This window comes from Sciurus carolinensis, chromosome 3 (genome assembly GCF_902686445.1).
Source record: "Sciurus carolinensis chromosome 3, mSciCar1.2, whole genome shotgun sequence".
Lineage (NCBI taxonomy): Eukaryota > Metazoa > Chordata > Mammalia > Rodentia > Sciuridae > Sciurus > Sciurus carolinensis.
In genome coordinates, this window is record NC_062215.1 from 57,224,618 (window position 1) to 57,246,452 (window position 21,835).

Here is a 21,835-nt window from a genome sequence, read left to right on the forward strand (position 1 = left end):
GTAAAGACTGTGAGTCTTGAGGGCTGTAATGAAAACTGTTTTGTACCGTATTTTGTTGGTTAACCTGCTTTTTTTCCTCCCTTTAGAAAGATGAGAGCATATAACCAAGGGATATTTCGGCTTCCTAGGATTCTAGCAAAGAGGTGGTTCTGACTTCTGTGCCAGTGGAGACAAGGCCTCTGAGGTTTCCCAGCTCAGCTCTACTTGCCCTCTGAAGCACCAAACTCAGAGCAGGTTCTTAGGAGGAGGGTTCCAGGGTTTTGGGGGTTGGTATAGTTAGAAGTGCAAGGTCCTGTGAGTCAGATACCTGGATGCTAACCCCTGGTTCTGCTGGGCCTTAATTTCCCCACCTAGCAAATGGATGGGCTGGTATGGAGCTTCTAGCTTTGTTGGTGCATCTCAGTGGTGTTTTACTCTTCCCAAAACTGCCTTTGCAGTGGGCTGTCCAGTACTACTTTGTGTTGTAGGTGACCAAAGGGTCAAAGAAACAGTGGAAGTCATGAGGTTGTGGACAGGGACTTATCCCCTCCTATCATAATCTCTGGCTCTACTGATGTCCTTGTGGTTTCCTAACTGATATGGTCTCTGTAGGGTTTAGAAAATGCCCCTTCAGAGACTTTCCTTATTTTGTTTCCCAGCAGTTCAACCTCATTTGCCCCCATGGCTTTTCAGCACTCTCTAGTCTACTAAAGTTACTGACTTTCTAGGCCTCTCTTACTCTACAGCCTGCTCTTGGCCACTCAGGTCTTGCAGCATCTTGAGTGTGCCCTGGATGCTTAGCCTTATCTTTGGAGCTTAGAAGTGAGGATGGGCCATATGCACCTCTGTAATCACAGAGACTCTGGAGGCTGAGGCTAGCCTCAGCAACTTAGTAAGACCCTGTCTCAAAAAATGGGCAGGGAATGTAGCTCAGCAGTAAAGATTCCCTGGGTTCAGTCCTTAGTACTGCAAAACAAAACAAAAGCAGGTGGGACAGTGGGGACAACTTGGTAGGCACTCTGGCATGTTTTTCTCTGGGGTACTCTTTGTACATGAAGGCAGTAGGGCTATATGCTTTTTTGTATTCCTCTTAAGTCCTTACATGTAGGAGATTTTAAATACAATTTTGCTGCTTGATAATGACTGCAGATACCTCATTTTGGTTTCCCACTTTCCCTCCTGGGAGAAGTACCAGGTACCCACAAGAGTTTCGAGAGCCCACCACAAGTTGTAAACTGTCCTGCCCTGCCACCCCTTCTCCCAATCTGTTTCCATAAATCTCCCCTTGTTTCAGTCACTGTCTATCCCATCCCCTCTTCCTCAACCTCTGCCAGACTGTCCCTGTCCATTCTTCATACTGTAGCCAGGATAGATGTGTTGTTGGCAGCTTAGTTGAGATATAATATACATAGCATATGATTCACTCATTTCCATCCATCAGCATAATAAATTTTAGAACATTTCATCACCAAAAAAGATATCCTGTACTTAATAGCAGTTATTCCCCAGTTTTGTTTTTCCTAACCCCTAGCAGCTACTAATCTTTCTGTCTTTATGGATTTGCCTGTTCTGGACATTTTGTTTAAGTGGAGTCATATTCTCTTACTTAACATATTTTCAAGGTTCATCCATATTATACTGTATCAGCACTTTATTTTTTTAAATTGATAAATGATATTTCATTGGAGATTCTACATTTTACATATTCATCAGTTAATGGATATTTGGGTTGTTTCTACTTTTTGGCTATTATGAATAGGTTTCTATGAAATACAGGTTTTTTCATAGAAGTAAATTTTCATTATTCTTGGATTTTTACTTGGGAGTGGAATTCCTTGTCTTATGCTAACTTTCTTTCATCTTTTGAGGAACTGCCAGGCTATTTTCCCAAGTAGCTGTGTCATTTTCCTTTCCTACCAACAATATCTATGGGTCCCAGCTTGCCCACATCTTTACCAACACTTCTTATTTTCCAATATGAAATGCTATCTCGCTGGTTTTAATTTGCATTTTCCTAATGACCAATGATATTGGGCAATTTTTCATGTGCTTCAGGATGAACTTTTTTTGATGGGGGACAGTACTGGGGATTGGATCCAGTAAGGGTCTACCTCTGAGCTACATTCCTGATTCTGTTATTCCTCTGCTTGAAATCTTTCCAGAGTTTCACCATTACCTTTAGAATAAATTCCAGTTCTTTGATAGCTTATAAAGCTCGTCAGGATCTAGCCTCTGGCATTATCTCTTTCCTGTTCTCCCCATTCTCCCCTGACTTTTGCTCACTAATTCCCTGGATTTACCTTGATCTCACTAGCCTTCCACACTCTGCAGTGTGCCCCCCTGCCAGTAACATGATTCCCCCCATTTTCTCTACCTCCTGCCTCAGCCTTACCTTCTTTATTCCCCTTATTCTTTTTTTTTTAATTTTTTAAAATTATGGATGGATCTTTATTTTATTTATTTATATGTGGTACTGAGGATCAAAGCCAGTGCTTCACACATGCTAGGCAAGTGCTCTACCACTGAGCCACAACCCCAGCCCTATTCCCCTTGTTCTTGAGGTCTTAGGGGCTTTTGTAGGAGGTAACCCTTAATTTCCAGAGCCAAGGTATTGGGCTCTTTCCGTGTGTCCCACGGTGTTGTCACAAAGGAGTTAGTTGTAACTGACTCCAGGTTTAGGTAATAAAGTCAGCACCTAAGCTATGTACACCTGTAATCTCAGCAATTAAGTTTGAGAGTCTGAGGCAAAAGAGGATCACAAGTCAACCTTAGCAGTTTATTGAGACCCTGTCTTAAAATAAATAAAAGGGATTGGGGATGTAATTTAGTGGTAAAGTGCCCCTAGGTTCAATCCCCAGTACCAAAAAAAAAAAAAAAAAAAAAAAAAAAATCATCAGAGTCTTAGGATCATAATTGGAATATAATCAAAATTCCAAGGCAAGTGCCACATTGAAGACCACCATCACAAGGTCTCTTGCAGTCAGTCTTGCATGTATGGGAACAGACCACTGTTGCTTTGGTTGCATAACAGATGAAGTAGTTGACCTGCAATTAGGACCATGTTATGTATACTCACTGATAATTAAGTGCTAGAATCACACTAAGTGAGAAGGTCACTTTTGAGGAGCTTGAAACTTCGGCAGGCCACAGGGCCAGCAGAGTTGCAAACCTGGGAAGGAGAGAAAGATGAATGACCTAAGCCACTTGAAATTTTCTTTCTCATCTTTTTTTTAAACTTTACTCTTCAGATAAATACCTTTATGTTAACTAAGTGAAAAGTTTATGTATAATGCCAAATCACTACTGCCCCAACCAGCATTCTTATACACTCGACTATAATTTCCTATTCCTGGTTTGTCTGTTTTGTTAGACTGTAAGCTCTGTGAGAGCAGGGACCATGTCAGGCTTGTTCATCAGGGTTTCCAAGACAGGTGACAAGAAACAATTCATTCCATCATGCACCTAGCAGGTCTTCCATAAATATTTATGGAATTTATAAATTCCTAGTTTTGGGAACAGCTGCATCCTTTGAGACGCCAGGGACCTCTTATAGGCTACTCATTTTTCTGCCATGGACATGCAATGTCTTATTTTCCTATTTTGTTTTCCATTTAGCCTGTGAGCTCATAACAGAATACATGTCTCCATGTTGTTTTCTCTGAATCCTAGCATCAGGACAGCTCAGAGTAAGTAGTGCTCTATAGGTGTTCACAAAATAATGAACTGTGGTAACCCTACCCAGCTCTGTCACCATTATCTGCAGTCTAGGCTATTCTAGATGAGCCAACCAGATACAAAAAGGGGAAGATTATTCAATGTTGTATATACTTTACTGGTGTAATTCAATGTTGTATATACTTTACTGGTGTAAGAAAAAAGTTATAGCTAGGCATGGTGGCACATGCCTGTAATCCCAGCACCTCGGGAGGCTGAAGCAGAAGGATCATGAGTTCAAAGCCAACCTCAGCAAAAGTGAGGTACTAAGCAACTCAGTGAGCAAAATAAAATACAAAATAGGGCTGGGAGTGTGGTTCAGTTGTCAAGTACCCCTGAGTTCAATTCCCAGTACCTCCCCCGACAAAAAAAAAGTAGAAAGTTCTCATTACATAGATTTCAGTAAACAATCAGATTTTGATGGTCTGCCATATCAGCTAAAGCTTCCCCAGCTTCATAAAGAATTTGCTAGGAAATAATGCAGATAGTCCAGACTGTTTTTTAGAAAACCATTCATCTGCCCTAAGATAGGAGGAAAGGAAGCTGGTGGGTGAGAGACATGAAAGAGGGACCATTGAGTCAGTTTGTAGCCTCTGGTCCTGTTGGTGGGGAAGGTAATGGCGATCCAAGACAGGTGACAAGAAACAGTTCACACAGCTCTGTGGCCTAAAGCAATTTCAAACTTCTCAGGTGGAGGAGTATCCTTAAGGTCATGATGAAATGGTAACGTGCACTTTGGATTACAGTTAACAGCAAATTGTGGCTTCACAGATTAATTAACTGCTACCAATGCAAGTTTGATGCATGAGTATTTGCTTTTAAACCTATATAATAAATAAATTAGAAGTTAAATTGTTTTTTTTTTTTTTTTTTCTTTAAGGTAAGAACAAAAAGGAGAAAGTACTTTTTGTAATCTTGAGAATAGCACATTTGCTTCAAGGAAGATTGTTACTGCATAATTTGACCAACAGCAAACATCTATTTTTCTTACATGTTTATAAAATAAAGTAAATCTAAGAGAAAAAAAACCACTAATACTTTCTTAAATTTTATTTTACCTCAATGAAACTCTATGAGCATTTTATAGAACTTTAGTGTTTCTGGGAGCATTTAGGGAAATGCTGCCTCAAAAGCCTGTTTTAAATAGTCGTGAGGCATTAAAGTGTATTTTCCTGTACTGTATATAAAACTCATAAGATTATGAGTGGTATTTGAAGTACCAAACTCATCTGTTGGAGTGATTCCAGAGGCCCTCTCCAGGTGCCCAGATTCTTAAGTAGTTAAGACTTTTAGGTACTTCAGACTGTTTGTCACCCTCAACCCTGGACCAGTATAGGTTAGTGAGGGTAAGAGTCCCTTACTGTTGTCAGGAGAGAAGACATGACTTTCCTGTTTCTCTCTTCCTGGGGTTGTAGAAGTGTTTGGTCCTATGATATGTTCCCCAGAGGGCCTGTGAACAATTGGCAGTACTTTTAGCTCAGGAGGAATGTCTTTTGGGGAAAGTCAAATAGGATGGTGGCTGGAGCTGGGGCTAGGACCCTAGGGACTCATTCTACCTCATCGTTAACTGGGAAAAACCAAGGAAGTCCCTTCCTCTCTGGGCCTTAGTTGCCTTGTCTTTCAGGCAACTAGGATGATCTCCAAGTTTTCTTCTGGTGCTAATGTGTATTCTAGGACCCCTGCTGTACTTTCAAAGGAGCATTGGGAATTGCAAGTTAGACAGGAAGGAGGTGGGTTAAGCAAGAGATGTGGTCCTGTGTCCCAGTGCACCCCTCCTAGCCTCTCAACTATGAGAGGACAAGAGAATCCTCTCACTTGCTCTCTCCACTTAGTCCTCCAACCCTTAGCAAATGTGCACGTATGTGTGTACACATGCACATACAAATCCCACTCAATCTTATGATTGGGTAAGTAGCCCAGTGTATCAGTCTGTTTAGGCTGCCATGATAATATATATACTGGCTGGTTTAAACAACAGATGCTTATTTTCTCTTAGATCTGGAGGTTGGGAAAGTGAGCTCAGGGTACCAGGGTGTTGAGGGCCTTCTTCCTAGTTTTCTGGCTCACGTGGCCTTTCCTTCGTATATGCATGTGACCCTTAAAATGCCACTGATTCTATTGGATTTAGGACTGGGCTTCACTCTTTTGACCTCATTTAACCTTAATTACCTCCTTAAAGCCGTGTCTCCAAATAAAGCTACATTTGGGATTAGAGCTTCAGCATATGAATTTGGAAGGGGATACTACTCAATCTACAGTACCCAGTGATATAATGATGCCAATCTGTAATTGTGGAATGAGGTTTTTTTTTTTTTTTTTTTTGGGTGCTGGGGATCGAACCTAGGGCCTTGTGCTTGCAAGGCAAGCATTCTCCCAACTGAGCTATCTCCCAACCCCTCTTTTTTTTTTTTTTTAATTGAGGATTGAAATCAGGAGCTTTACCACTGAGCTGTATTCCCAGTCCTTTTTATTTTGAAACTGTCCTTGCTGTATTTCTAAGACTGGCCTTGAACTTGAGATGCTCTTGACTCAACCTCTCGAGTCCCTGGGATTACCATTATGTGTGCCATTGCACTGGGCTGGTCCCTATTTTTTTAAAGTTCAAAACATGTATTTGAAGGCAAGAGGGTTTATAGTGGTTCAGTGTCCTGGTTCTGAAGAAGGCAGACCTCTTTGATTTCCTACTCAGCCACTTACTAATCATGTGGCATTTGGCAAAATACTTAACTTTTCTCTGGGAGTTAGCATCCTCCTCTTTTGTGAAATTGGGGTACCTTCAGATGAGTGCTTACCTGAAAGGCCTTGACCTTGAGTTGGGTGCTCCCTGCTGAGCATTCAGTGAGTGGTAGTGATTACCATTACTCTGCCTACAACTCCTCTGCTCTCTTCACTCTTCTAAATTAATTCTTCTGGCTTCCTAGGATTCAGAAGCTAGGTGGGTGTTTAGAACAATTTCCTGTGTCTGGAGGCTAGGGGCAGGCTGGGGGACCAGCCCCCTCTACTCAAGACAGTGTGGGTCCACCTCATACTGCATACTTCCATCCTTGGATATTTTAAAGAGATTTTTATTTTGACATAATTTCAGAATCGTAGAGTGTCAAGGGTAGAACAGAACATTTTGCCACATTTTACTATTCAGTCTTTCTTTCCTCATCCTCTGTGCCCCTTCTTTTTCTTCCCCTTCTCTCTGAGCCATAAACTATTTAAGATTTATTTAATATATTATGCCCCTTTACCCATACATTGCCTGTTAGTGTGTGTTTTCTAAGAACAAGGGCATTCCCCCACATATCCATAGCAGTTACCAAATTCAGGAAATATGTAATGTCTGGTCCATACTATAGGTACTTATTTGTAGTTCATGTCTCAGTTTTGTCAGCTGGCTCAATAATTAACTTTAAAGCTATTTTATTTTATTTTTCCTGGTCCAGGATCCAATCCAGCATGGAGTACTGTCCTCTAGTAATCCTCTCTTTTGTCTCCTTTAATCTGGAGTAGTTCCTCAGCCTTTCTTTGTCTTTCTTGACATTGATGTTTTTGAAGATTACAGCCAAGTTGATGTAGGATATCATTCAGGTTGGTCCCTTAAGGTTCTTTTAAAGTACAATGAATTAGGAAACCACTTTCCCTAGTCTTTTGTATAAGTATGTATTTGCTGAATATACAACCTTATATTGTGTGCTGTGAGGGAGGGACAAAGGCCGGTCCCACCTTGAGGACCTTAAGTTTGCAGGGAAGTGTTACCATCAGGTGGGCTTAAGGGGCTTAAAGGGCCCCCTGTGTTCTTGTGCCTAGAGGCACTGACAATCTTGGATGGATGCAGGATGAGTCAGCATTCTAGAGATCCACAAAGATGCAGAAAATGGCCCTGCTTCCTTTCCAGCATCCAGTCACCGTTACCTGGACTACCAAGGCACCCTGAAGGTCACGCTCCAAACACGATGTCCTGCTTCTTGTGGAAGTCTTGGGTGAACTGCAGTCATGGTTTTTAGTCCCGCCCTGCCAAAGGATTTTCTCTGTGATTTGGGGCTACTCCCCTTTCCTTCTGCACCAGTGCTGGGAAGAAGAGTTCCACTGTGGCTTTACTAAGTGCCCTTGGAACTCAGAATGAACTGGGGAAAGGAAAGTCAGTGAGCCCTGGAATGGTTGGAAGGTGGACTGCAGGTTGCAGGCCCCAGCACAACCTGTAACAAGGTTAAGCAACCTTAGGATGGTCTGCATTGTGATATGATGGCAGATCAGATCATCAGAGCTGGAACTGTGCTTTTTCAGCTCTTTAGCTTCGCTGCTGGGTGATATACAGGGGGGATCTAGTCATAAGTATTTTGTCAGACCAAAGCAGACAGTGCCAAGATGTTTGAAGTGTCATTGAATTTTCACAAAACATTGACCAAACAAACTTTAAATGTGAGAAACAGAATAAAATTGATTTTCTTTTAGTTACTAAGTCAACACCATTGCCTACTTTTTTAACACATTAACATTTCAAAGTACTATCTGGGCTGCAGACATTCCTATAATAGATGAGAGACATACCCTGCCTTTCTGAATTTAACTTAATTTTGAGTAAGTACAAGCCAGGCATGGTGGCTCGTGCCTGTAATCCCAGTGGCTCAGGAGGCTGAGGCAAGAGGATTGAGAGTTCAAAGCCAGCCTCAGCAACTTAGCGAGGCCCTAAGCAACTCAGCAAGACCCTGTCTCTAAATAAAATATTTAAAAAGGGCTGGGGATGTGGCTCAGCAGTTAAGCACCCCTGGGTTCAATCCCTGGTGCCAACGAAAAAAAAAAGTAAGTACAATTTAAAATTCAGTTCTTCGGTTGTTCTAGTGGCATCTTAAGGGCTCGGTAGTCACATGTAGCGATGGCTACTGAGTTGAACAATGCAGTCAAGAGCAGCTCCACTTCTGCCCAGAGTTGTGTTGTACAGTGCTCACTGCACTTCCTGCAGCTTGAAGAGCCGCAGTGTGGGGAGGCCTCCTTCCCTGATAGACTTTCATGGGGCAAATTTGACAGAAAGTGAAGTTGGCCCTTCAATATGAATGGTAGCTGTCAGTGATTTGGTTTCTGGAATACTGGGGTAGGTCAGAGGTGTACTGAAATACTTGTGTCTACCTCTTATGCTAGGCTGGCAACCCAGAGCTCTGTGAAACTCGTTTTAGCATCAAAGTGATATAGCCAGATTTTTAAAAATATAGGCGGTTGGATGGAGGCAGTGGTGTCAGCTAGTGCATTGGGTCTTTCTGCTCACCTGGCCCTTTGCTGCCCCAGGCCCTGCGTGCAGGGCCAGGCACAAGAGCCGTTTCTGACAGTGGGGGCACTTCCTGATGGAGGAGAATCCCTGTGTCACTGCTGAGACAACTGCCACCAAAAACCCTGGACTGAGAGCTAAACTGAGCTATCTGGTGATAGGTTTTGAGGCAGGACAGACTGGAAACTCATGTGAATGATACAGACAATGGACTGGATTGTTCCTGCTCCTGCTCCTCCATCTGCTGCCAAGGACATCCAGAACCAACGCCCAGTCAAACCTCTGCTCACCATTCCTTGAAAGTGGGGTATAAGCGTGAGTGAGGGATCTGGGCAACAATTGCCTCTAAGCTCCAGGAATCCAGCCCACAGCTACTGAGGAAACCATATGGCTGACTGTGCACAAGCGGGAGTGACTGTGGCTACTTGAAAGTGCCTGTCTGTCTGTGGGTCCTTGCCTCTGTGTGCACCTCTGTCTCCGCCTCCCAGCCTCCTCAGCCGAGGAGGGGAAGCTGAGCGCCTGGCCTGGCCCATCTAGCTCCCTGCTCAGCTGCTCATCTTGAAAGCTCCTGCCTCTGCTCCAGCTAGGATGTGGCTCTTCCGTGCTCTGCTCTGCATGACCAGTAAGTCAGTCTCAACCCCTGCCTTGAACTGCTGTACTCTCAGCTCTGGCTCAGCATCTATAGCATGTAGCCTTGGTCTGATGGGGGCTCAGACCAGTGTTAAACAGGAGTTTCCCCAGGGACATGCTCTCACTTGGATCAAATCTTGTTGAGAAGGACCTATGGTGCTCTGCTTTGACCGTGTTGATGGCCTGTGGCTTCAGATTCCAGGATTCTGCCACAGGTTCCATCTCCAGTGAGTCTCTTCTTTCCAGGGCACCTCCTCTGGGCAGGTTCTTAGGTCTGTGCCAAGTTAGTTAATAAGAGGGCAGAAACCCAACTCCATCCAGCAGAGTACCCAGCCTGTTACAGAGTAGGGCTTTAGCGGATGAAGGTGAGGACTCAGAATGTGAACACTGGCAAGAGACTGGGGCAAGTGTGTTAGGGGACCTGCTTCCTGTTCCTGTGGTGTGTGGGTGGTGGTGGGGAGGCACTTCTGCTGCCTGAGGGTCCCATTCTGGTTGTGCTTGTGTGCACCCATAGTCCCAACTCACTGGCTGGCCTGGCCGCTTTCAGGGAGAATGCAGGCTTCTAGGAGCCTTTACATTGCTCCTAGTATTACTTGAGCCCAGGAATTCAAAGCCAGTGTCTCTAAAAACAATAAAACCTTGCAAGAAAAATACTTTCGGTAAACCAAGTTCAGAACCTACCCACAAAGCCCCCAGAACAGGACAGCATGATCAGGGGAGCCCTTGAAGGCTGCTCAGATCAAGACAGGTGGCCCTCACTAGTGATCCAGGCAGACCACCTGGTGTTCTTCACCTGGTCAGAAGTTTGGCAGGAAAATTAGGTGGACTCAGGCATAGTAGTGCAAAGGCTCCTAGGAACCTGCATTCTCTCTGAAAGGCGAGGCCAGCCAGTGAGCACCAGTGTGTCTGAAAGCTAAGTTGATGCTTGGAAGGAATGCAAGATTAACCTCCCATGGGCCAGATCACCCAAGAAGCAGACCAAAACCTGCCCCTGTTTTGTCTTACCACCAGCAAACATACATTTTGGACAAATTTTGATATTTGATATTTCAAAAGCATCTTAAATTGTCATCATGGGAAGATCAAACCTTTGTTGAGCTTCCTTTTTCTTATTGTATAGTTTAGGCTTGTCTATTTTTGTTACATATGGGGTTTGGAGCAGATTCACCTTTCTCATGACTTATGACTTTGATGCTCCATCACCAATAATATCTGGAGATGTTTAGACTAGACTCTAGTTCACCCTTATCCACTACAGAGGAGGTGACGGGGGCCCAGAACAGGACAGTGACTGTCCAGGGTAGCAAGCAAACACCGATGAGATAAGGCTCGAGCCCAGGCCCTGGTCATCTCCCAATTCCAGATTACTCCTGTGGCCTGGGATGCTAACCCTGGCATCATCACACTGGGCTCCTGCTCATCTGTCTCCTGTAGCCTCTCAGACAACCACCCATCACTTCAGAATCTTCACCAGCAGGTACCTTTTGTCAAACCCCTTCTGAGGCCTGGGCACTTCCCAAGTTGATGGACAGCAGAGAACAAGAGGTCGACTGGTAGCACTAGACCTCTTGACCTACAGCTTGGCTACTCTGCGGGATGGGTGAGAGCAGGGCTCCAGCAACTCAGTCTGAGTGGGAGAAATGTTGGCTGTGACAGTTCCATTATATGCTGTGAGGCCCTGAGACCTGGGGATAGACCAGTCTTGGAGGATTTCCCAGAGAAGGTGAGACTGGCTCCAAGTCTTGAGGGCTGAAAAGAGTCTGAGAAGGAGGCCAGGAGGTACCAGGGAGGGTGGGAAGGACCCCTCATGCTGTGAATTAAGGCTCAACCCCAATTTCTGTGACTGGTTGGCCTGGGCTGGAACAAATCCAGAACTGTTCTCGGCCTGACTCTGACCTGCCCTTTCTAGGCCACCTGCTATGGCAATGTCCTCGTCTAGTCAATCATGGGAGCAGATGAGATAAAATATCCAAAGGTTTGAAAAGAGTCAGACATAGATAAACAGACACCCTGAAACCTAGAGCCACCCACACGCAAGTCTCCATCCCCAGCATACCCTGCTACCATGTGACCCCCTGCTGTCCCCAGGTCAGTCTGAAGCCCTGACTCATTCTGTGGCCACAGTAACACACTTCTCCCTCCCAGGTCTCAGAACTTGAGTCTGCCTCCCTCATCATGTGAAGAAGGAACTGTGCTATAGACCTATGAAACCATGAGGGTGAAGAAAAAGGAACTAGAGTCTAGGGCCTGCCCAGCTCTGGCACCAGCTCAGGCCATGGCCCAGGGAACAGAGGAGGCAGACCTGGCTCTGCCTGGCACATCCCTGCACCTGTGTGCAAGTGTGTGAGAGAAAGACTTGGTCCTCAGGGAGACTATGGTGTCATCTGGGCCCTGGAGACTGGGGAGGTCCTCAGCAAACAGACTGGTGAAAACAAGGGGCTTTATGGGTTGGGAAAAGAATAGGCACAGAAACCTGGGTGTGTGGAAGGTGGGTGGTGAGGTTTGCGTGGGAGCAGAAGACTGACTGTTCTTGTGTTGCCTGTTCAATTCCAAGATCGGGACATCTTGGACTTGGTGATAAGGGCACTGTCCCTGACCTGGGCCGCTGTGTAATGAAAAGATTGCACACACAATAACCTCTCTAGCCCCAGCAGAGAACCTAGCAAGAATGTCCCCAGGACTTGATGAGGAGGGGTCAGGCCATTTGAGGTGTGGGGGTGGGAGTAGCCCAAGCCAAGAAGAGGAGCCCAGGCATGGTCACGCATGCCTGAAACACCAGCAACTCAGGAGGCTGAGACAGGTGGATTACCTTATCAGTGTTGCAAGACCCTGTCTCAAAATAAAAAAAATAAGGTCCTGGAGTGGTGGCCCACGCCTGTAATCCCAGTGGCGTGGGAGGCTGAGATAGGAGGATCACTAGTTCAAAGCTAGCCTCAGCAACTTAGTGAGGCCCTAAAATTTAGTGAGACCCTGTCTCTAAATAAAATATTTAAAAGAGATGGAGGTGTAGCTCAGTGGTAGAGCACCCCCAGGTTCAATCCCCAGTACTGGAAAAAAATGTGAAAGAAAGAAAAATGTCAGAGATGGGCAATGCTTATAGGAGAGCCAGGTGGAGAGTGGGCCACGAGGAGCCCTACATCTCTCCAACCTCTGGGAAATTGGCTTGGTATGTGAAGTGTGTGGGTGTGTATGGGGCTCATGGGGGACATGTGAGGAGCCAGGCCTGAGAGATCCCTGGTGGTATGTATGAGCTGTGCATAACGTATATGGTATGTGTAGGATGCCTATGGGGTATGTAGGGCATATGAGGGGCAGATAGTGTGGGGAGTGTATATGGGATATAGGGATGTTATGAGGTATGTGTGCTGTGTGTGGAGTACATATTGTGTATGGAGTATATGTGTTGTATATGGAGTATGTATGGGATGTATGGGGTGTGGGTATATGTATAGGGTGTGACATGTATGATGTATGTAGGATGTGTATATAGGAGGGCATATATGATGTGTATAGGGTGTTTTGGGTGTATGAAGTGTAGGGTATGTGAAGTTGAATGGGATATATGGGTATGTGGGTATGTATGAGGCATATATGCTGTATATTGCGTGTGTATATTGTAGAGTGCATGGAGTGTGTTTAAATGTATATGGGGTATGTGTATGCATGGGTGTACATGGGTGTGTAGGGTTTGTATGGTGTATGGGGTGTATAGGGTGAATGGGTGTATATTGGGCTCATGAGGGACACATGGGCAGCCAGGCCTGAGAGTTCCATGGTGATGGGGGTGAAGCCTGAGAGGACTGTGGTGATGGGGGTGAGGAGCGTGGTGGGGGTGAGTGCCAGACTGAGAAAGCTTGGACTTCACTGGAAGGGCAGTAGGAAGCCATGGAAGGTCCCAAACAGGGTAGTAACAGTGTCACCTTGCTTCAGTCTACCTTTGTGACACAGAGACACAGCAAGTCAGACTTGTATGTTGTATGGAAGGTGGAGTATAGGAGAAAGGGATGCAGAGAAGCCAGTGAGAATGCTATAGTCACGGTCCAGTCCACAGGTGCTAGGGACAGCAGGCATGAAGAAGAAGAGGCACTCATGAGAAGTAGGAGGATAATTGGAACATCCACACATGGTTAGCATAGTGCCCCACACACAGTGTTGCTCAAGATCTGTGGCCATACTTGTTACTAGGTAACCTGTGGAAGGTGAGGGAGCTGGTGGCCTAGGTGACTAAGGTTTGAGGTTGAGATGATGGAAAGAACAAGGGGATGGACTGAGGATGTGGTCTATGAGCAGCTCCCCTGGGCAGGCTCTTGGCAGATGGTTCTGATGTGTAATCCTCTCCTAAAGCCTTTATGGGCATTCTGGGCCAGGTGTCAGGAATTTAATTCCACTTCTAAAAGCTGTGAGCTGTGCAACTCATTGCATAGATTTGGGCAAACTGTGTCCCCTGGGCTTTGGTTTATTGGGAATCATGATCATTGTTCTGCAAGAACATGTATTTTTAATGCTCAGAGCAAGCCAGGCATGGTGATGCACATCTGTGATCCCAGCTACTCAGAAGACTAAGGCAGGAGGATCTCAAGTTTGAGTCCCTGTCTCAAAATAAAAAATGAAAAGGGCAGGGGGAAGTAGTTCAGAGGCAAAGCACCTCTGGGTTCAATTTCAATTACCATAAAAAGTCACAAAATGTCCAGTGCGGTGGAGGAGACAGTGGGGGTTAAGGGAGAGGCAGTGGGGCTGACAGGATGAGGGGCTCTTAGTCTGACTCAGCAGGCCCACGTGGCTGGGGACAGCATAGTTATCCCTGTGGGTAGTGTGGTGACAGACAGTGGTTTAGCTGTGCTCTGCTGCCTAACAGCATGTGAGGGGGCTTGTGTTAGAGCATGGGTTAGACTGTAAGAGAATGTGACAGACCCTACCTGTGGTTACAACTCTCTCTACCCTTAGCATCCACATGCTGGGCCTCCACACAGCCCTGTGTCACAGAGGCAGATACTGAAGTGAGGTGACAACCCAAGGTCTTTCGGTGACTCCACGGCAGAGCAAGAATTTGAACTCAAGACTGATTACCTCTGGAGTCTATCCTATTTTTCCTGAGTCTCAGAGAGAAGAGTGAAGGAGGGGTTTTGTGACCCAGGGGCAGCAAAAAGTCAGAGACCCCATAGTGGAGCAGGGTGAGTGGCTCTGGGCAGATCTAGGCACAAGCTGGTTATCAGGGAAAGCTCAGTGAATATGGTCATCCCACTGTCACACACACACACACACACACACATACACAGGTTCTTATGTCTCCACAGTTTTCACACCAACCTAGTCACCACCTCGAAAGTAGGACTCTGCCCCAGCAGTGAGTGGCAGAGCAACAGGAAGCCAAGCCCAGCAGGAACAATGCCCAGCTGCTCCAGGCATGTTTGTGATCTGCTCTCTTTTTTACCAACCCCCCAATGCTTTGGAATCAGGCAACCTGGGCCCCAGACACATTTTCAATTTACTGACGGACCATGAGCAAATTGCTCAAGTTTTCTGTGCTTCAGCATGGTGCCTGAGAGACAGCAGTTGCTCTGGAGGATAGCTGTGATTGTCTCTCTGCTCATTTCTTCCCTTTTCCCACCCCTTCAAGACCCCTCCATTGAGCAAAGCAAAAACAAGGGTGTGGTAGAGTGAGGAACGGATCTGGCCCATTTTGACATTTTCAAGGCAGCTCTTCTGGTTCTGGCCCTATGCTCAGCTGGGCTTTGCAGTTGGGAGTTGTGATGGATGACTCAGGTTAGATCATGGTTTGGGGGAGACAAATTTAATCACAGGTCACTCTGATCAAGACAGGATTTAGTCAGGACCAGAAACACCACAGGATACCGAGTGGGCTGAGGGACCAGTGAGCTCCTCTGCTAGGGTCAGCATTGGCTCCTGGCTGGCTGAGTAGGGTCTCAAGGGCTAAGTTATCAGGCAGAGGGTGAGATTGATGAGGATGGCATGTGCACTGGAGGGAGCAGCTTGGGCAGAAGAGGTAGGAAGTGTGGGGCAACAGGTGCAGAGAATCTGGAGAACATGCTAGGCGAGGATACACTGGGCTGGGTGCCTCAGATGCCTAAGTAACATGCTGGAATATTCTCAAATCTGTTCTCTGCATCAGTCGCAGACAGTAAAGGAGCAGGGAGGCCCTCCACTCACTTGTAGCGAGTTGGAGTTCCCACTTTTTAGTTCCCTTCCAGTCAGTTTGCTTATCAAGAAACAGAGCTCCGGGGCAAACTGTCCCAACCCTTACCGAACATTCCTTCTAAGCTGTGCATTCGTAGAGGACAGTGCCACCCTCTTCCTGAACCAGAAGTTCTTGGTCTAGAACCCTTGAGGGTCCATGAGTAGGCTGTAGGGATCTACTCATCCAGCTAACTAAGGGTAACCCACTGAGCCAGCCCTGGGAGAGCATGGTGAGCCAGGCAGTTGCACATTTTTGCCCTGGTGGAACTCATTGTCTGGGGGAGGGGACAGTCACAATAATAAGTAAACAAAGAGAAAAGCAAAGTCATTCCACATTGTGGTAAATGGTTAAGGCTTTGGGGGAATAGAGTGACCTACTGGAGTCTGGAGGCAAGGAAGCCCTGTGCCAGGAGGTAAGAAATGAGAATGAGGAGGAAGCCACCTAAGGAAGCAATCTGAGGGAAAAGCACTTCAATCTAGGGGAAGATATTTTTCCTTCAGCCTTCTAGGTTCTTTGTCTGGGCTACCAACTAAACTGACATAAGGCAGATTAACAAGAGAAAACAATCAGATGAATACAGGATCAGAAACAGTGTCAGGTGGTTAAACCTTATGTAGCATCCTGAGCTACAGAAAGAAATAGCGACTTAGGAATTCTGGGGTGGAGACACATTGTGGGAAGGGAGGGGAGGAACTGAGTGGTGAATAAAGTTCGTCTTGGTATGCAGAAAAACATCTTTCAGGTAATGAAAGTTATCTCCTCTAGATTACTAATGTCAGGGTGTGTGTGTGTGTGTGTGTGTGTGTGTGTGTGTGTGTATGTGTGTGTTACTGGGGACTGAACCCAGGGATTTTTTCACCACTGAGCTATATTATTATTTTATTATTTTTTATTTTGATACAGGGTCTTGCTGAATTGCTGAGGTTCTTGCTCAGTTACTGAGTCCTCAAATTTGAGATCCTCCTGCGTCAGTCTCCTAGTTGTTGGAATTCCAGATGTATGCCACTGCACCCAGCTAGGTTTCCTTTATAAATGAAATTTCTCTTACAACAGAACAGCTTTTCAGAGTTACATGTCCTCAATTTTTCAGAATAACCAGCTCAAACTATGCTGAAGAAATAAATTTTGGGGTGATACTTTCTTGTCTCCTCCAGTCGTATTTTGGGATGGTGTGTCCTGAGCCCCTTGGTATACATAAGGGGATGGGAAGGTCTCTGATGCTTGCCTCAGATTCTCAAAGGTATCCCTGACCCCCGAACAGGGTCCTGTTATGTTTCCTTTGGGGCAGTGGCAGGGAGAGCATGAATCACAGCTCTGGGAAATGAGATTTGGGGTTTGTTCAGTATTTTCATTAAGAGGAAATTCAGGGAAATATTTTCTGGCTTAAATAACAGGATTAGTTGTGCTTCACCAGAACAAATTTTTTCTCCAGTTTTGTGAGTGATGTTGACTGATCATTTCATCTTTATATTGGCTTCAAGAAAGCTTACTTCATTCATTTATGCATTTATCCAGTGAATAATTTTATTAAGCTTCTCTTGAGTGCCAGTGCTGTGTTCAGAGCCAAAAGCAGGGTCATCACAGAAAGTGCCAGTACGGTGGATATGTATACAAGCTGGCAGTTGACCGCCTTCCTGTCTAATTAGATTCTTCCCTTTTCTTAAACCATCATTTCCATTCTGTCCTTTTTTGCCTGCCCCATAATTTTAAGTGAGTTTTATCTTACTGTATTGTATATTTTTATGAACCAGCACAAAATTTTCTGGGCAAGGTAGAAGTATTAAAAAAAAAAGAAATAGAATATAATGCCTACTGTGATATTGGGAAATATAAATTCAGTTTTTGTCCCTCACTTCCTGACATACAAATCCTAAAGTCCTTAGACTCACCAAAGTGATACATGGCTTTTTGTGTGCTAATGCATGGTTGGTGGCAGCCCCTAGGTAGCTTCAGGATGGAGCTGCTCTTGGGAAAGACGGAGGCAGGATTAGAGGGTTGGAACTTTCAGCCCTACTTCCAACCCCCAAGAAAGGAGAGGGATTGAAGTCATGAAGTTGACCATCACTGAGTGATGATGTAATCAATCATGCCTATGTAATGAAGCCTCTATAATCTCCAGAAGGACAAGGTTCAGAGAGCTTCCAGGTAGCAGAATATAAGGAGGTTCCTAGTGGTGGTGCAACTGGAGAGGATGTGGGAGGTTCACACCCCTGCCCCCATACCTGCCTCTACCCTTCTCTTTCTCTGTGTGCTTCGTAATATCTTTTATACTAAACCAACAAATGTACCTATTCCTGAGTTCTGTGAACCACTCTAGGAAATTAATTGAACCCAAGGAGGGGGTCATGGAACACAGATTTAGATCCAGTTGGTCAGAAGCACAGGTAAAAACACCTTGGGGCTAGCAATTGGGATCAGAAGCACAGGGTAGGGGGGCAGTCCTATGGGACTGAACCCTTGTGGGATCTGATGTGATTTCCTTGTAGCCAATGTCAGAATTAACCTAAAATAGAGGACATTCAGTTGGTTTTGTTGCTAAAGGACTTTTTGCTTGGTGTCTGTGGGAAAACTCCCATGCATCTGAGGTCACAGAAGAATTTTGAGTAGTGAGAATGTAGGAGGAACTGAATTTTTCCCTCTCTATCCACTCACTACTTTGTCCCTTCTCAGAGAGAGGAACTGGGAATTGAGTGATGTTAAACCTGGACTGGCCCTCAGAACCCTTCACTGTCCTTCCTGTACTCCAATCCTTAAAAGATTTTCAGTAACAAAATCTTAAGCCTGTGTGAACACAAACAAGACAACTGTAAGAAACCCAATACATTCACCACCCAGATGACACCTTTATCAAGATTTCCACCATACTTTCTACATTTATTTTGCCCCCTTCTTTTTTCGTTTGTTTCCTTTGCCAAAATATTTTGAAGTCTTGCTACTTAAAATGAAGTCTGAGGATTAGCAGCAGCATTGGCATCACTGACGAACTTTTTAGGATAGAATCTCAGCCCTGCTCCCCGACTTGCTCAGTCAGAATCTGCAATTTAATGAGATTCTCAAATGATTCATTCACACATTAATGGTTCAGGAACATTACTTTAGAGCAAATCACAACTGTAATGTAGGAATGTCATTTCACCCCTCAGTGCTTGAGTATGCATTTCTGAAGAAGAGGGTGTTTATTACATAGCCACAGTGTTCTCATCAACTAACAAAATTAATGATAATTCTTTGGTATCATCTAATACACTATCCATATATAAATCTCCCTAACTGTCTTAAAATCTCTTTTAACAGTTGATTTGTTCATATTAAGATTCAAACAAGGAAAAATAGAAGGGGAATCAGAGGCTCTGGGTCAGATGCTACCTGCCTCCAGTCTTACTCCCATGCGGGATTAACGTGTGTGTGTGTGGGGGGGTGGATCACTTTTCTCATTTGTGAGAGAGGGGATAATGATACCACAGGATCTGATGAAATGATGGGTGGTAAAGGTCCAGTCTCCTTCATCAAATATTCCTCCTCTGCCCATAGGCCAGTTTCTCCTGGAGGCTGTCAATGTGGATGTGACCCAGCCCTGGGTCACAGCTGAAGGAGGCTCACCTTTTGTGCTCAGCTCCCTTCTGCACCAAGATCCTAGCACCAACCAGACCTGGTGAGTGGGAGAGTGAGGATTGGGAGGTTCTGGGGAGCCTGAGAGGTACTCCAAGAAGGTCTCAATACCTCACCCCTGCAGTCTGGGCAGAAACCTTTCACTTTCAGAAGGATACTCAACAGAAACAGAGAAGGTGCAGGAGGAGCCCTGGGCCCAAAGCTGGTCTGTAGAGTCCACAGAGCCCTCATCTCTCTCCTCTTTCAGATCTCTTCCTGTTCCACTGGGGGAGGGGAACCTAAAAACTATTTTAGAATAAAATTCATGAAGTCTCTTTTGTTCATTATAAAAGCAACATGTGTTCAACATAGACAATTTAACATGTTAAAAAGTAACATGTTGATGCAGCCACATCCATGTTTATAGCAGCTCAATTCACAATAGCTAAACTGTGGAACAAAACTATATGCCCTTCAACAGATGAATGGATAAAGAAACTGTGGTATATATACACAATGGAATATTACTCAGCCTTAAAGAAGAATAAAATTATGGCATTTGCAGGTAAATGAATGAGTTGGAGTATATCATGCTAAGCGAGATAAGTCAATCCCAAAAAACCAAAGGGCAAATGTTTTCTCTGATATGTGGATGCTGATCCATAATGGGGGTGGGGCAAGGGAAGAATGAAGGAACTTTGGATTGGACAAAGGAGAGTGAGGGGAGAGGGGGAGGGGACATGGGAGTGGGAAAGATGGTGGAATGAGATGGACATCATTACCCTATTACATGTATGATTATGTAAATGTTGTAACTCTACATAGTGTACAACCAGAAAAGTGAAAAGTTGTGCTCCTTTTGTGTACAATGAATTGAATTAGTCATGTATAACTAATTAGGACAAATAAAATATATATATATAAATTTTTACAAAGTTGCATGTACTCAACATAGAAAATATGGAAGGTGACTAAAAGAAGTTAAAAAGAAAGAAAGAAACTGAAAACATGAGGCCCAAGAGCTAGTTATTAAGAGGCAGGCTGTGATGCACTGGGCCAAGTGGCACATGCCTACTGTAATCCCAGCAACTAGAGAGGCTGGGGCAGGAAGATTAAAAGCTTGAGGCCAGCCTCTGCAACTTAGCAAGACCCTGTCTCAACATAAAATAATAAAAGGACTGGGGATATAGCTTGGTGGTAGAGTACCCTGGGTTCAATCCCCAGTACCAGAAAAAAAAAAAAAAAAAAAAAAAAAAAGAAAGAAAGAAAAAGAAAAAGAAAAGCAAAAATTGTAAAATCTGACAGCACTATGCCAGTAAGGATGTGGTGAAACAGGGTTATATGGGGGTGTATCTTGTCACCACCTTGGAGAGCAATGTTGCCATATCAGGTAAAGTTGGGGATGCATGTAACCTTTGACTCAGCAGTTGTACCCCAGATACCAACCTTAGAGACACTCACATTAAAAAAAAAAAAAAAAAAAAATATATATATATATATACACACACACACATACATATTTATGTAAATATATATATTTTCATATATGTAAATATATACATATCTTTTTTTAAACTTGGTTCTTGGAAATAAACCCAGGGCCTTATACAATCTAAGTACATGCTCTGCCACTGAGCTACAAGCCTAGCCTATAATTTGTCAGGGTGGTGGATTAAACCCAGGGATATGCAAATGCTCTACTGCTGAGCCAGACCCCCAGTTCTTACACATAAAATTGTTGATTGTACATTGCAAGTAATAGTGAAAGACTAGACATGTTCATCATTGGGAAAATGGAGAAATAATATATGAATTATGTGAGGCAGTACTAAAAGCAGGTCAAATGAATGAAATTAGTACTATAGTGATTAACCTGGATCAACCTCAAAACATACTGTGAAATGACACAGGGCAGGTTGTGGAATTAGATATGCAATAGTCATTTACTCAACAAATATCTATGAAACACCTACTATGTGCCAAGCCCTAGGGACATAGTAGTGAGCCCAGCAAACAAAACCCCTATGGCTTGGGGAGTTTACATGTTGGCAGGGTCTTCTATTACATGGTGATAATGGTGGTATGCTAGGGTAGGATTATATCTATATTTAGGAGAAGTTTGGAGTGAAGGATTCTATATTTCAGACCCATTTCAATTTCCTATTGTCATCAAAATGGCATTTACGACTGTGTTGTTTTAAAGCAGAATCTGGTTGTGATTCATATTATTGTTGTATCTTTCTAATCTATTTTAAAACAGCCCTTTCTTGCCCCCCTGCTTTTTTTTTTTCCATGATGATCATTGGACTTTTTCTGTGTTTGCCCTACCCCCAAGCCAGGCTCAGGCCCAGCCCCAGGCTGCAGGCTGCTTCTCTCTGTTCACCCTCACCATTTAGTTTCTAGTTGTTGGTCAAGGATTGGCTTATACCTAGCACACACAAGTGAGCCTGGGATTCAGACAGACTTTGACCAGAGCCACT

At 44.5% G+C, this 21,835-nt stretch overlaps 2 protein-coding genes across 5 annotated transcripts in view; both read left to right on the forward strand.

The window, feature by feature from the left end:
• The window catches only part of Ncbp3 (nuclear cap binding subunit 3), a 49,422-nt gene extending 30,006 nt beyond the window's left edge, over positions 1–19,416 (forward strand). The window contains exons 15-17 of one of the 4 annotated variants that reach the window (XR_007107629.1): positions 87–234; positions 3,595–3,665; positions 4,574–5,965. The gene's annotated coding sequence lies outside the window, so the exon portion shown is untranslated. The other 3 variants (XR_007107628.1, XR_007107630.1, XR_007107627.1) reach the window with 3 other exon arrangements.
• Itgae (integrin subunit alpha E) overlaps positions 9,130–21,835 on the forward strand; it is a 53,541-nt gene continuing 40,835 nt past the window's right edge. The window contains exons 1-2 of the mRNA XM_047543281.1: positions 9,130–9,563; positions 19,299–19,419. Of these exons, the coding sequence (XP_047399237.1) occupies positions 9,530–9,563; positions 19,299–19,419 (155 nt within the window). The 5' untranslated portion in view covers positions 9,130–9,529. The remainder of the gene's footprint in view (positions 9,564–19,298; positions 19,420–21,835) is intronic.